The sequence below is a fragment of the Megalobrama amblycephala genome, linkage group LG20 (genome assembly GCF_018812025.1).
Source record: "Megalobrama amblycephala isolate DHTTF-2021 linkage group LG20, ASM1881202v1, whole genome shotgun sequence".
NCBI classification, from domain to species: domain Eukaryota; kingdom Metazoa; phylum Chordata; class Actinopteri; order Cypriniformes; family Xenocyprididae; genus Megalobrama; species Megalobrama amblycephala.
The window spans coordinates 432,887-448,911 of NC_063063.1; the positions used below are offsets into that span (position 1 = coordinate 432,887).

The 16,025-nt window shown below is 37.2% G+C and overlaps 1 protein-coding gene across 1 annotated transcript in view; it reads left to right on the plus strand.

The window, feature by feature from the left end:
- The first annotated feature begins 285 nt into the window (after window positions 1–285).
- Window positions 286–16,025, plus strand: part of LOC125255447 (growth arrest-specific protein 7-like) — a 36,701-nt gene continuing 20,961 nt past the window's right edge. Inside the window, exons 1-3 of the mRNA XM_048170723.1 lie at window positions 286–960; window positions 8,905–9,007; window positions 15,380–15,457. Coding sequence (XP_048026680.1) covers window positions 784–960; window positions 8,905–9,007; window positions 15,380–15,457 — 358 coding nt within the window. The 5' untranslated portion in view covers window positions 286–783. The remainder of the gene's footprint in view (window positions 961–8,904; window positions 9,008–15,379; window positions 15,458–16,025) is intronic.

Sequence of the window (16,025 nt, forward strand, 5' to 3'; positions counted from 1 at the left end):
TTTCTTTGCTGAAGCTCACAACCCTGATTCAAGTGACCCACATTTATAAGACAAATTATATCAAAAAGCACATATTTCTGTTGAAACATCAGAACACTGCAGGTGTCTGACCACTAGAGGGAGTGAGCAGGCAAACACACGTGCAGTATACTGTACTGTACTGTACATTCACTCGGTTTCACGCCTGTAGCTCGTTTCTAAAGCCTTTTAACTGATGGTTCCAACATTTGGAGTATTCAAACAGAGCCGTGAATATTCATGTCTTGAACAGGAAAGTAACTAATGCGTCACTGGAAGCAAAATCTGTGAAACATGAAACGCCAACTTCATCTCACATACTGTAAAGAATTATTGAGGAAAGTCATATCAGTCTCTAACAACACTGGGGGGATGGAGTTAACAGCCTACACATGCAAAATAAGGCTTGTCAACATTGTGAAAGTAATTCACTAGTTAAACAGCTGAAAATCAGAGTGAAAATACTGGAGTTTTTGTTAACGCAATTCTAAACACTTCCATAAGGGCTTCCCGTGTTTCATCAGGAGAAGAATGTCCTGAATTGTCGCAGTTCTTTGTGATCTCCTGCATTAGACAACACTGATCTCTGCTGTAACAGCTCTCGGATGGAGGCGAGCTGTGTGTGAAGAGAGTGGGTGTGTTCATGAAGAAGAGCCTCATTCAGCAACACAGATTCAGTCTGAGAGGAGCAGAGGAGCAGAGGACAGCCTGGAGTTCGGACTGGAGAACATTTGGAGATTTCATTCACCAGCGGAGGAGTTTACGATGTCAGGCTCGTTTTGTCGAAGTTTATACGCGTATAACGGGGATCAGCATCAGCAGGGCTTGAAGTTCGAGGCTGGAGAACTGATCAAGATCACACAAGCTCTGGACGGAGGATGGTGGGAGGGAGAGAAGGACGGAGAGAAGGGATGGTTTCCATCTACATATGTTCAGATAGAGGTAAGATCACCTCGTGTGTGTGTGTGTGTGTGTGTGTGTGTGTGTGTGTGTGTTCTTCATCTACATGATCTGATTGGTGCATTCATCATGTCTAAACTGTATCAGCCACTTTACAGTTATGCGAAATCATGTTATTCTGATTGATTTCTCAGTGTTCAGCGTCTTTATAATCCGTGTTTTATTCAGTTAATCTACACTCGAGACTCGTGCAGAAGTTTTTACGCGCCCATCGAAACTTTTCAAACAGGTTTTGGATGTTTCTGTTGTTGTTCAGGAGGGTCAGTTTCCCTCATGATGGACACTCTTATCTTTGATGAAGTGATACTGAAGGAACGACCGAGACTTCCTCGTTCCTCACGCATGCTCAGATCACAGAACAGCTCCAGACTAACTTCTGGACAAACATTCTGACAGCGAGTTTAAGGAGTGCTGGTCCTTAATAATGTTCTCAAAACATCAGCACAAAAACATTATGTCATATTTTGTGAGAAATGTTTTAGTTGGACAGTCGTCTAAATTTTTTAAATGTTACTACTTGATAGATAGATAGATAGATAGATAGATAGATAGATAGATAGATAGATAGATAGATAGATAGATAGACATAAACAGATGGATGGGTGGATGGACACATTAACAGATAAATAGATGGATGGATGGAATGATGGATAGACAAATGGATAGATAGACAAATGGATGGATGGATGATAGATGATGGATAGACACATAAATGGATGGATGGGTGGATAGATATAAATGGATAGATGGATAGACACATTAACAGATAGATCGATAGATAGATAGATAGATAGATGATGGATAGATAGATAGATAGATAGATAGATAGATAGATAGATAGATAGATAGATGATGGATAGATAGATAGATAGATAGATAGATAGATAGATAGATATAAACAGATGGATAGATGGATGGATGGATGATAGATAGATAGATAGATAGATAGATAGATAGATAGATAGATAGATAGATAGATAGATAGATAGATAGATAGAAACAGATGGATGGATGGATGATAGATGATGGATGGATAGACAGAACGATGGATTGATGGATAGACACATTAACAGATAAATAGATGGATGGATGGATGATAGATAGATAGATAGATAGATAGATAGATAGATAGATAGATAGATAGATGGATAAATAAATAAATATAAACAGATGGATAGATGGATGGATGATAGATGGATGGATGGGATGATAGATGATGGATGGATAGACAGAACGATGGATGGATGGATGGATGGATGGATGATAGATGGATGGATGGATGGATGATAGATAGATAGATAGATATAGATAGATAGATAGATAGATAGATAGATAGATAGATAGATAGATAGATAGATAGATAAATATAAACAGATGGATGGATAGACAAATGGATAGATGGGTGTATGGATGGGATGATAGATGATGGATGGATAGACAGAACGATGGATTGATGGATAGACACATTAACAGATAGATAGATAGATAGATAGATAGATAGATAGATAGTGTTACACTCATCTAAAGTGTTTCTCTTCAATCTGTTCGTCTGTTATTGATCTGTTCATTAAGCGTCACAGAAGGAAATCTTCAGTCATCAGAGCAGAAGTGTTCGTCTGTTTCTTCACCTCCACGCATCATCATCTCAGGCTCTCACGTGTCACTTCCTGTGTTCAGTGACAATAGTGTTCACATGCAGAGAAGTGCAGCGTCTCCCTCCGTCAAACCATCCCGACGACAACTAGCCCCGCTCTCCACCTGTGCTGCTCCGCAGGAATCAGAATCAGCGTCACATGCTCACAGCAGACATGAACACAAAGAGCAAAAACACACTGAAAAAAAGGTGTAAAAACTATTTTTACTCAGAAATTGCAAGTAAATTGAACAAGGAAGGAAGTAACACACTCAATTAAATTCCTTCCTTTTTTCCTCGCAATTCCTCATTTTAATCTCACAATTCTGAGTCGGAATCGGCAGATAAAAAGTCGCAGATTCCTCTTTTTATTGTTTAATTCTGTGGCAGAAACGAGCCGTCAGCTTATCTAACGTCAAACACACACACACACTTGTTTTGTGAGTCAAAGCTTGAGCAAATATATCTGCCAGATGATCTGGAAATGTGTTTGTTTGTGCTTTTATACTGATGATAAAGCAGGAGAAATCACACTAACATACTGAATTAATGGAAGAGTCCTGGAGAGACGAGAGCTGGAAATGACAAACAGAGCGCCGGCTTCACAAACCAGATTAATGACGACACACACACTGTGATTAAGAATGGAAATGACCAGGATAAAATATCCTTCAGTCACCGGGCGTGTGCTGGAGCTCAGAGAGCAGGAGAATCAGAGCGCGACGCACAAACAGCGCTGGAGCACACTGATAAGTGTTGTTTGGGATCTCAGTCTGTGGGAGTGACGTGCTCCAGCCTGACGATCCCTGTGAGACTCCAGCTTCACATCTGGACAATCAAAACAAACTCCAGAGATCCGCTGGGCCGTGCTCGGAGCTTCTCTCCCTCCTCTCTGCTTCACCTCGACTCTCTCGTGATCAGTTTGCGAGCGTGTGTGAGAAACGGCTCTCGACGCGGTGTTGTTTCTCTCGCTGTGTGTGTGTAGAGCCTGACTGAAGAATCCTGCGGGCTGCTGGAGCTGAAAGTGATGATATCATGATTCATGTTTGAGTGAATAATAGGAAACAGACACTTCCCTCAAACACGCCTGATGCTCTGAAAGTGCTGACAGCGGAAAACAGGAGAAGAGTTTGATTCTGCAGCGAGATCTGAAGAAACGTTTAAACTCATAAAGATGAAAGATCTTAGCTCATTAGAATATAATTGTATTAATATGAATAGATATCTGTATTATTATCAATATAAAATAGCAGCATATATAAATAGCACAATTTTATTTATTAAAAATAATAAAAAGACATAAGAAAGATTAATAAGAAAACAATCTTGCTTTTTAATTAAATTAGGGGTGTAGATTCATTTTTTTTTTATTATTTTGAGTAAATAATTTTATTGTTACAATATTTCATTATTTTCTATAAATAATATTATTAGAATTATTTCAATATCATTGTTACATTGCTTTATTAATAATATATAAATATAACATTAGTAAAAAAGTAGATAAATAATATTAGTAGTATCTATTATTTATATTATTTTTGTTCATGAAATTATTATTATTATTACCAATTATTATTTTACTACAAATAATATTAATAGAATTATTTAAATTATTATTTAATGATTATTAATAATACATTATTTTTTAAATAATTTATATTTATATTATTTATTTTTGTTCATGAAATTACTTTTATTATTATTATTTACAATTATTAATTTACTACAACATATACTACACATAATATTAGTAGAATTATTTAAATATTATTATTACATTGCTTTATTAATACTATATAAATATAACATTAGTAAAAAAGTAGATAATATTAGTAGTATTTATGATTTATATTATTTTTGTTCATGAAATTATTATTATTATTACCAATTATTATTTTACTACAAATAATATTAATAGAATTATTTAAATTATTATTTAATGATTATTAATAATACATTATGTTTTAAATAATTTATATTTATATTATTTATTTTTGTTCATGAAATTACTTTTATTATTATTATTTACAATTATTAATTTACTACAACATATACTACACATAATATTAGTAGAATTATTTAAATATTATTATTACATTGCTTTATTAATAATATATAAATATAACATTAGTAAAAAAGTAGATAATATTAGTAGTATTTATTATTTATATTATTTTTGTTCATGAAATTATTATTATTATTAACAATTATTATTTTACTACAAATAATATTAATAGAATTATTTAAATTATTATTTAATGATTATTAATAATAAATTATTTTTTAAATAATTTATATTTATATTATTTTTGTTCATGAAATTACTTTTATTATTATTTACAATTATTAATTTACTACTACATATACTACAAATAATATTAGTAGAATTATTTAAATATTATTATTACATTGCTTTATTAATAATATATAAATATAATGTTAGTAAAAAAGTAGATAAATAATATTAGTAGTATTTATTATTTATATTATTTTTGTTCATGAAATTATTATTATTATTACCAATTATTATTTTACTACAAATAATATTAATAGAATTATTTAAATTATTATTTAATGATTATTAATAATAAATTATTTTTTAAATAATTCATATTTATATTGTTTTTGTTCATGAAATTACTTTTATTATTATTATTTACAATTATTAATTTACTACTACATATACTACAAATAATATTAGTAGAATTATTTAAATATTATTATTACATTGCTTTATTAATAATATATAAATATAACATTAGTAAAAAAGTAGATAAATAATATTAGTAGTATTTATTATTTATATTATTTTTGTTCATGAAATTATTATTATTACCAATTATTATTTTACTACATATACTACAAATAATATTAATAGAAATATTTAAATTGTTATTTAATGATTATTACCAATAAATTATTTTTTTAATCATTTATATTTATTATTTGTTCATGAAATCAGTTTTAATTTATTATTACCAATTATTATTTTACTACTACATATCCTACAAATAATATTAGTAGAATTATTTAAATTAATTTAAATACATTTTCATGACTTAGTAATAAATTATTTTATTAGTAGATATATTTAAATTATTTATGTTCATGAAATAACTTTTATTATTATTAACTATTATTATTTTATTAAAATTATTATTTCATGACTATTACTAATAAATTATTTTATTAGTAGATATATTTATATTATTTTTGTTCCTGAACTTATTTTTATTATTATTAACAATTATTATTTTACTACTACATTATTCTTTTAAATAAATAATAATAATAGTATTATTTATATTATTATTTTTGTTAATAATAATTATAGTTGTTACATTAGTGTCCATCAGTAATATATTCCCCTCTGTTCAGCAGTGCAGCTTCAGTGAGGAAAGACCAAAATATGCTAAAAATGATGGAGAATGACTCACACAGACATGATGAAGAGAAGAACTCTTGCACGTCTGTGACTCACCACTGCTTCTCAAACAAGAACAAATGTAGGGCGGGGCTTGATTTTGATTGGATGGTTGTGGTTTGCTATTGGTGGATCTCATGTGAGTGACAGGTTGCCCCGCCCTCATCATCAGAGAAGAGAAGAGATGCTGCAAGAGGAAGATATTCTGATTCAAGATCATGAGGAACATGAATTTAAAACCGTGCTAAATCATTTATAATGAACACTGCAATATTTATTGATTTGATGGTGACTTTAAATGATCCGTCTGTCAGAGAACTGCGGGATGAAAGGTCATGTGAGGTCAAGGTACTGGATATTTAAGAGTATGATGGACTTTATCCACAAGATTCAAAGCATTCTTTCCTTGAGCGTTTGACGGGTCATTCCAGATTTTCCAAACAGGATGCCAGAGCCTGAGAATGAGCCATGAATTTTACAAAAAAAAACGTGGGTGTGGGAACCATGTGTGTCCTCATATAGATAAACTTCATACAGACACAGGGGGAAAGCAGAGGAACACGAGAAAAACAACTATCCGTGATATTCCTTAGGGATTCAAAATGTATTTATGTCTGATCCAGGGTCTATTTTCACTGTCAGCGATCATCAATGACACTGGATGTGTTTCCATCCAAAGCTGCACATCTAACTTTGGGATTTGACATAAATCATTTGCGACGAAAGCAGCGTTTCCATCCCATGTGTTCAAGAGAACAAAATCATCATTTCCTGGGAAACTGGTGCAAAATATCATTAATAAAACTCCTCCATCATAAATGAGTTCATCTCAGAGCGTCAGACGAAACACATCATGTGATCGTGGTGTTTGGGAACACAATCGTGTGAGACGCTTCTGCAGGGAATTAAACCAAATCATTCTGATGACAGACTTTGACTCAGAACCACCAAACCAACATCCGGCGGTTAGTCCAGTTATCCAATCACAGCCTCCGCTGAGTGTTTTGTTGCACATCGAGGGATTTATTCAGTAAATGTGTTTCCATCATAGTTTATGCACATGTCTTCTTATCCGCCTCAAATGAGCACAGAAGGTTTTTAGTATTTATGCACATCTTGTCGTTTCCAAATCAGGGTTTTTAACGCAATATCCCAAAATTGACATCAAAATAGGTGTATGGAAACACACGGAGCGTCAGTGAGTGATCCGGGTTGGGTTCAGTCTGGTGTAAGCATATGTAGGAAGCCTCGGGCGCATTTGGCGTCTCACGATCGGACGTCCTCAGGGTTTATAAGGTCGACCATCTGGAATAATGCATTATTTAATCACCATCAACCCCAAATCAGTACATTCACCAGATCATGTTTGCAGGAATTAAAGCGTCTTTTGTTGATTTATATATATGTACTCTATATATACTATATATACTCTCTCTATATACAGTATATATATACAGTTTACAGGAAGTAAACACTTAATTTAATTCAATGCAGCCTCGTCCCATGAGCACAGTCATCATTTATAACACATGACAGTAATAACTATGTGTGAAGTTGTTTTCTGCTGGACTTGTGGCGATAAGGAATGTCAGTTTGTGTCCCACTAGATCATTTATCGTCAGGAAACACCAGAGGAAAAGCAGATTCTCGGACCTCGGTCGTTTCACTGATCCATTTCCACTGTCCAGTCCAGCTCTGAGTGAACGCCTCTCTCTCTCTCACTGATATTCACTGATTCTCTCCACATGATGAGTCACTATAAGAACTAATCCACATTCTGTCATCATTTACTCTCCTTCATGCCACTCGCATGATTTTCGTTCTTCTGCGGAACACAAAAGGAAACATTTTGCATGATTATTTCAGAAAGACAAGGAAGAATTTTGTGTTCTAAGAGAGAAAGAATGTTAGTGTGAGTAAATGATTAAATGACAGAATTGTAGTCCTTTTATTCAGACAAACCCTTCACACAGTGGCAGCGCTCATAGTCATCTCGACCGCGTTTGACGTCTGCCACCGAATCCTTCCCACACATTTTCAACATTCCCAACTGGATGAAATTACGAGAGGGAAAACCTCTCTGACCTGACCTCTAAAAACACTGCTCCAGCTCGACAGAGACAGAAACACAACATCCTGCGAGAGCTGCTATCGTTCGCCGTCAAAATAATACTGGATAAATGAATCTCCAGCATTATTTGTTGCAAATGACTACAGTTTTAAGATTGTACGTCTCTTCTGCTCACCAAAGCTGCGTTTATTTGATCAAAAATACAGTAAAAATAGTGAAAAAATAGTTTTCTGTGTGAATATATAGTAAAGTGTAATTTATTTCTGTGATCAAAGCTGAATTTATTTGATTAAAAATACAGTAAAAATCACAAAATATTATTCCAATGTAAATCAGCTGTTTTCTATGTGAATATATAGTAAAGTGTAATTTATTCCTGTGATCAAAGCTGAATTTATTTGATTAAAAATACAGTAAAAATCACAAAATATTATTCCAATGTAAATCAGCTGTTTTCTATGTGAATATATAGTAAAGTGTAATTTATTCCTGTGATCAAAGCTGAATTTTCAGCATCATTACTCCAGTCTTCAGTGTCACATGATCCTTCAGAAATCATTCTAATATGATGATTTGATGCTCAAGAAACATTTATGATTATTATCAGTGTTGAAAACAGTTCATATTTGTGTGGAAACTGATACATTTTATTTTTCAGGATTCTTTGATGAATAGAAAGTTCAAAAGAGCAGCATTTATTTGAACAGAATCTTTTGTAACATTATATTTGTGCTCTTGAAAGTGTGTATTTTCCCAGTGAAGTGTCTGACATTATTTATTCCTCTTGCGTTGCAGGAACTATCCTCCATGTCGCCGCTGGACGAGCCGCTGCCGCGAGACTGGAAGAGCTACATGTCGCCGCAGGGCCGCCGCTACTACGTCAACACCATCAGCAACGGTGAGCACATGCCCACATGACAAACAAACGTTCTCTAAACGTTTCATTAACGTTTCCATTAAGTTATGAAAATGTTATTTCTGAATGTTCTTGGTTATGTGAACATTCCATTTATCACATTCTTCAAACGTTACTTTTGAATGTTCTCTGAACGTTCTGAATTTAAAAAATGTTAAACTAAAATGTTTCAGAATAAATGTTTTTGTGCTAATGTTTTGAGAGAAGAGCAGATAACTGTGAAGAAACATTCTATTATCGTTACTGGAAGAATGTTTCTTCATAACTTTGAGAGAACTGCGCCAGAGCGTTCCCTGTCAGCTGGGATGCAACCTTTTGCTTTCGAATTGGAAACTCAAAGACAAAACCTCAGTTTCCTCAAACTACAACTGTGCAGTATTTTCTCTTTGCTCTCAGTAGTTGATGTTGTCATGTGCATCATTACAAAGAGAGTCTGAGACGTAACAAAAGATCTTCTTCAGTTGTGGCAGTCTGAGGACAGTAAAGCAGGGCCGGTACAGGCTGGTCCGAACGGATCAAGGCTCTGGGTACAGATATCTCCACTTCTCTTCTCATTGTGTCGAAACAATCAGCATTGTACCGCTCAGAACTGTCAGTCAGCCCACAGTGACTACAGGAGACTTGCAAACATCTCACCTTAGGTGAGATATAAAACCTCTGATTACTTTTCTCACATTTTAAATACGTGTGTGTGACGTTTCAGTGCTCACATTCTGCAAAATTCACACAGGCTTTAAAGCTCATGTGGCGCTGATCTCACTTCTGGTGCTCATTTTCAGCAGCTTTGCTTAAAGAAGATCCATTATGGCCTTTCACATACGGTGGTCTTGATGTTGTTTTTGTGCTCTGATTGGTCGGCTGGAGCAGTGTGTTGTGATTGGTGTTTGGGAAATGCCCCGCCCCTTACCATAACCGCCAGTTTCAGCACACTACTAACACACTAATTATTTAAATGAGGAATATTGTGAAGAAAACTCAAGACGACAATGGAGGCGATTCAGGGAGTTCAGAAACACTGATATAGAGGAGAACTTCCGCTAGAAAAAGCTTTTTCATGCTCAAACAGCAACATCGCACACTAAAGAAAGATGGACATGCAAAAAAGCAGAATACATTCCCTTTAAAATGAACTGGGTTTGGGACAGTATTCTTTTAGCACATTTTCAAGAAAAGTTTTACCTTTTTAAATACTGTCATCATTCACCCACTAGTTATTTTATTACTATCAATCAACATGGAAGAGAAGTTTCCACTATACTTAAAGATTTAAATGTAGGTACTTGACATTTAATAATGAACACACTCATCTAAACATCCACATGATGAGTGTTCTGACTTATGGTTTCCATTACTTCACTTGTCACTGACATCCAGACGCCGCCTATGAAGTGTCAGTGAAGCAGCATTTCTTCTGCGCGGCTCTGAAGACACGAGTTGAGAAAGCAAGGAAATAAATAAATCTTCTAACCAACCAATTACAGTAATCCTACAGAGTCTGTGAGTAACAGAAACTAGAACTCAGTCTCGCTGTCCAAATCCAGTCAAGCCAGATTAATGATTACTAGGACTTTATTAACTAATCTTGGCTAGTTACTCATTCACAAACACAAAACATGTTACGTGTCTCGCAGGAATCGTTCCAGCTCCTGCTTTCAGTTTGATTTGTAGTTTGTGTTGTTGTGTTGAAGTTCATGCTGATTAAACAGAGGGTTGTTGTGTTGTGTGATTGCCATGGTAACGCATGCATGCATGCTTGTGTGTGTGTGTGTGTGTGTGTGTGTGTGGTTTCCTTCCTCTTCACAGCTGTAGTGGTTTGGTTTAGTGGTTAGGGTTTTCTTCTGGGGAACACATGATGAATAAATAAACTACTAGTTTCGGATCAACCTCATGGAACCTGCAGCCTCTTCAGGAACACACTGTAATGCATTTACTTTGAAACAATCTTCACTCAATTTTCTCTTGCTAGTAAATTTCACAAATAATTACAAAGAAATTGACTTAAACGCGAAAGCAGACAAATAATTTTTATTTCCTTGTAAAACACACTCAAATAATTTAGTTTTATAATACAGGGCTGTTGAATGCTTGAATCTGATTGGTTGACGAATGTTTTAAGGTGTGTAGTTATTTTCAGGGAAATGCACGGCTAAAGTTCCAGGCAGGTCTTGAACTCATCAGTAAAATAGTTTAGAAACTTAAAAGCTATATTACATTTCTCACTAATAACAGCGCTGTTCTTGAAGCAGATAAACTTACAGTTTCGCTATTAGAAGAGACTCACATTCACTCGCGCTTAAAGGATTAGTCCACTTTTAAATAAACTTTTCCTGACAATTTACTCTCCTCCATGTCATCCAAGATGTTCATGTCTTTCTTTCTTCAGTCGAAAAGAAATGAAGGATTTTGATGAAAACATTCCAGGATTATTCTTCTTATAGTGGACTTCAGTGGCCTCCAGACGGTTGAAGGTCAAAATGACAGTTTCAGTGCAGCTTCAAAGGGCTTTAAACGATACCAGACGAGGAATGAGAGTCGGCATGACGTAATTTTCATCATCAGAAGGGTCCTCAGATGTCCGCACACCCCGTTTGTGTACAGCCCAATTTTTGTGACCGCACAGACGGTCCGCGTACAACAGCGCATGTGCGAGTGACCTGAGCAGTTTTGGGTTTTGCTTTAAAAAAGTAATTAGTTATAGTTACTAGTTACTTCTCACAAATAGTAACTGAGTTATTTATTTATTTATAACGCCGTTATTCCCATCATTGGACTTGAGTGCTTGAAACCACTAGATAGTGTGCACACTCCGAACGCATCTTTCCGCACTCACGGCCAAAGGAGTATACTTTGAAAGGCTCGTGTGCGAGACGTAGCGGAATGCAGAAAACGAAGTATACCCGGACCTACAGTCGGGAAAAATATGGGGGTTATCTGCCCCCCCCAATGTCGCCCATGTATAAATATATGTATATACATAATTTTTCACAGCGTATGTTTCCTGATAGTTTGACTGGTGCAGTAGCTGCAAGGCAGTACAGATGGTGGTAAATTAAAGATGAAGTACAGAATGCAGAACTGGGCCATTATCCATGGAGTGTGATGTAGAAGATCAGTCAAACTACAACAATACAGTCGATGTGAGGCCCGTCCGGCCTGTCCGAGCGCTCGGGGCTCGTTTGAACTAAATAATTAGACTATCCGTTTCTCTGATGCTTGTTGCTTAGTAACTGGCTTTTCTGTTTCATAGTCGTAGCTCAATCAGATGTTTCTCAGGCTGGTTAGGAACTTCTCAATTGCATATACGTATTAATAATTACTCAAGCAGGCTCAGGATTAAGATGCAGTTCTGTATCAGTGAAGACAGTGAGTCTCATCAGAGGCATTCATTATTGTAACCTGACTGATGTTTATGAGGAGCGAATCAGTGAAACCGTATATGTGTGTCAGTAATGTAGGTAAATCTCTGAAACTCTGATCGTTTCTCTGCATCTGATCTGTTCTCATTTCAGCTGAACTGATGCCTCGTTCACTACAGAGAAAAAGTTAGAGAAAGAGAAACACTACAGAGAAACAGATAGGTTGCTAGGGTGTTCTGATCGGGGTGTTAGGGTGTTTCATATGGTTGCTAGGGTATTCGGGGTGGTTGCTAGTGTGTAGTTATATGGTTGCTAGGGTATTTTTTGTGGTTGTTAGGAGGTTGATAGGATGTTGCTATGCAGATGGAAGGGTATTCTGGGTGGTTGCTAGGATGTTGCTATGCGGTTGGGTATTCTGGGTGGTTGCTAGAATGTTGCTATGCGGTTGGGTGTTCTGGGTGGTTGCTAGAATGTTGCTATGCGGTTGTGTATTCTGGGTGGTTGCTAGGATGTTGCTATGCGGTTGTGTGTTCTGGGTGGTTGCTAGAATGTTATGCGGTTGGGTATTCTGGGTGGTTGCTAGGATGTTGCTATGCGGTTGTGTATTCTGGGTGGTTGCTAGGATGTTGCTATGCGGTTGGGTATTCTGGGTGGTTGCTAGGATGTTGCTATGCGGTTGGGTATTCTGGGTGGTTGCTAGAATGTTGCTATGCGGTTGGGTGTTCTGGGTGGTTGCTAGAATGTTGCTATGCGGTTGTGTGTTCTGGGTGGTTTGCTAGGATGTTGCTATGCGGTTGTGTATTCTGGGTGGTTGCTAGGATGTTGCTATGCGGTTGTGTATTCTGGGTGGTTGCTAGGATGTTGCTATGCGGTTGGGTATTCTGGGTGGTTGCTAGAATGTTGCTATGCGGTTGTGTGTTCTGGGTGGTTGCTAGATGTTGCTATGCGGTTGTGTATTCTGGGTGGTTGCTAGAATGTTGCTATGCGGTTGGGTATTCTGGGTGGTTGCTAGAATGTTGCTATGCGGTTGTGTGTTCTGGGTGGTTGCTAGAATGTTATGCGGTTGTGTGTTCTGGGTGGTTGCTAGAATGTTGCTATGCGGTTGTGTGTTCTGGGTGGTTGCTAGAATGTTATGCGGTTGTGTGTTCTGGGTGGTTGCTAGGATGTTGCTATGCGGTTGGGTATTCTGGGTGGTTGCTAGGATGTTGCTATGCAGTTGGGTATTCTGGGTGGTTGCTAGAATGTTGCTATGCGGTTGTGTGTTCTGGGTGGTTGCTAGGATGTTATGCGGTTGTGTGTTCTGGGTGGTTGCTAGGATGTTGCTATGCGGTTGTGTATTCTGGGTGGTTGCTAGGATGTTGCTATGCGGTTGGGTATTCTGGGTGGTTGCTAGGATGTTGCTATGCAGTTGGGTATTCTGGGTGGTTGCTAGGATGTTGCTGTGCGGTTGGGTATTCTGGGTGGTTGCTAGAATGTTGCTATGCGGTTGTGTGTTCTGGGTGGTTGCTAGAATGTTATGCGGTTGTGTGTTCTGGGTGGTTGCTAGGATGTTGCTATGCGGTTGTGTATTCTGGGTGGTTGCTAGGATGTTGCTATGCAGTTGGGTATTCTGTGTGGTTGCTAGGATGTTGCTATGCGGTTGTGTATTCTGGGTGGTTGCTAGGATGTTGCTATGCGGTTGGGTATTCTGGTGGTTGCTAGAATGTTGCTATGCGGTTGTGTGTTCTGGGTGGTTGCTAGAATGTTATGCGGTTGTGTGTTCAGGGTGGTTGCTAGGATGTTGCTATGCGGTTGTGTATTCTGGGTGGTTGCTTGTATGTTGCTATGCGGTCGGGTATTCTGGGTGGTTGCTAGGATGTTGCTATGCGGTTGGGTATTCTGGGTGGTTGCTAGGATGTTGCTATGCGGTTGGGTATTCTGGGTGGTTGCTAGGATGTTGCTATGCGGTTGGGTATTCTGGGTGGTTGCTAGAATGTTGCTATGCGGTCGGGTATTCTGGGTGGTTGCTAGTATGTTGCTATGCGGTTGGGTATTCTGGGTGGTTGTTAGGATGTTGCTATGCGGTTGGGTATTCTGGGTGGTTGTTAGGGTATTTTGAGTGGTTGCTAGGATGTTGCTATGTGATTGGGTATTCTGGGTGGTAGCTAGGATTTTGCTATGCGGTCGGGTATTCTGGGTGGTTGCTAGGATGTTACTATGAGGTTGGGTGTTCTGGGTGGTTGCTAGGATGTTATGCAGTTTGGTATTCTGGGTGGTTGCTAGGATGTTGTTATGCAGTTGGATATTATGGGTGGTTGCTAGGATGTTGCTATGCGGTCGGGTATTCTGGGTGGTTGCTAGTATGTTGCTATGCGGTTGGGTATTCTGGGTGGTTGTTAGGATGTTGCTATGCGGTTGGGTATTCTGGGTGGTTGTTAGGGTATTTTGAGTGGTTGCTAGGATGTTGCTATGTGATTGGGTATTCTGGGTGGTAGCTAGGATTTTGCTATGCGGTTGGGTATTCTGGGTGGTTGCTAGGATGTTACTATGAGGTTGGGTGTTCTGGGTGGTTGCTAGGATGTTATGCAGTTTGGTATTCTGGGTGGTTGCTAGGATGTTGTTATGCAGTTGGATATTATGGGTGGTTGCTAGGATGTTGCTATGATGTTGGGTATTCTGGGTGGTTACTAGGATGTTGCTATGTGGTTACTAGGGTGTTCTGTGTACCAATAATAATATATAATATATTTCTATAATATATAAAATACAGGAACAATTACAGTAAATCATGTATGATTTGATTCAGTGCAAAAAGAAAGACATTTATACCTCAAAAGGTTTTTAGTGTCGATATGTGTGGATCATTACTCAAACTGGTTTGGATTGAACTTTGTCAGATACGCCGCTGTGAGAGCACTAGTGCATTAAGTTATCACCGCTGTTACACTTATTGAGCATTACCTGCCCTACAGAAGATGGAATTAATGGGAAATGGTTTGATTCTGCTCTTGTTTTTCAGAGACAACATGGGAGAGGCCGTCCAGCACCCCTGGAACCCCGAGAACACCCGTCAAACACAAGAACTCACTGCCTACAGGTACCAAACTGATCCTGAACCAGTTTTTTAAAAGTTCTAAAAATGTTTTTTCTTAGTTATACTAACATTATTAAGGGAACATTCCATTTTATCATGTTGCAAACACTGAATGTTACTTTTGCATGTTCTCTGAAACAAGCAGTAACATTTACAAAACAAACATCCAACTAAAACGTTTCAGAAAAACATTCCATGAACGATGAATAAGTAATGTTTTTGTGTTAACGTTTTGAGAACATTATTAAAGACCAGATAACTTTGAATGAATGTTCTACTAAAGTTCTGAGAACGTTCTCAGTTGGGTTTTTGTAGGCAATCAGAAAAGAAAGTCAATGGGAATTAGTAGGACAGATATAAATCAGTTTCACATTCTGAGATTGTGGCAAACAAAGAGAGTGATTCACCATAAACTTGTTCAGTATTGTTAACAGATCAGCAGAAAGGAGTGTGAGATACACAGTCATCTAGGCTTCACAGCTTGTGCTCAATCTGCTGAACAGTTGAACTGAGTCGAGTTAATGATTCACCTCAGGCGTACGGGAGAGATCTAGGTCAACCGCTTCACTGG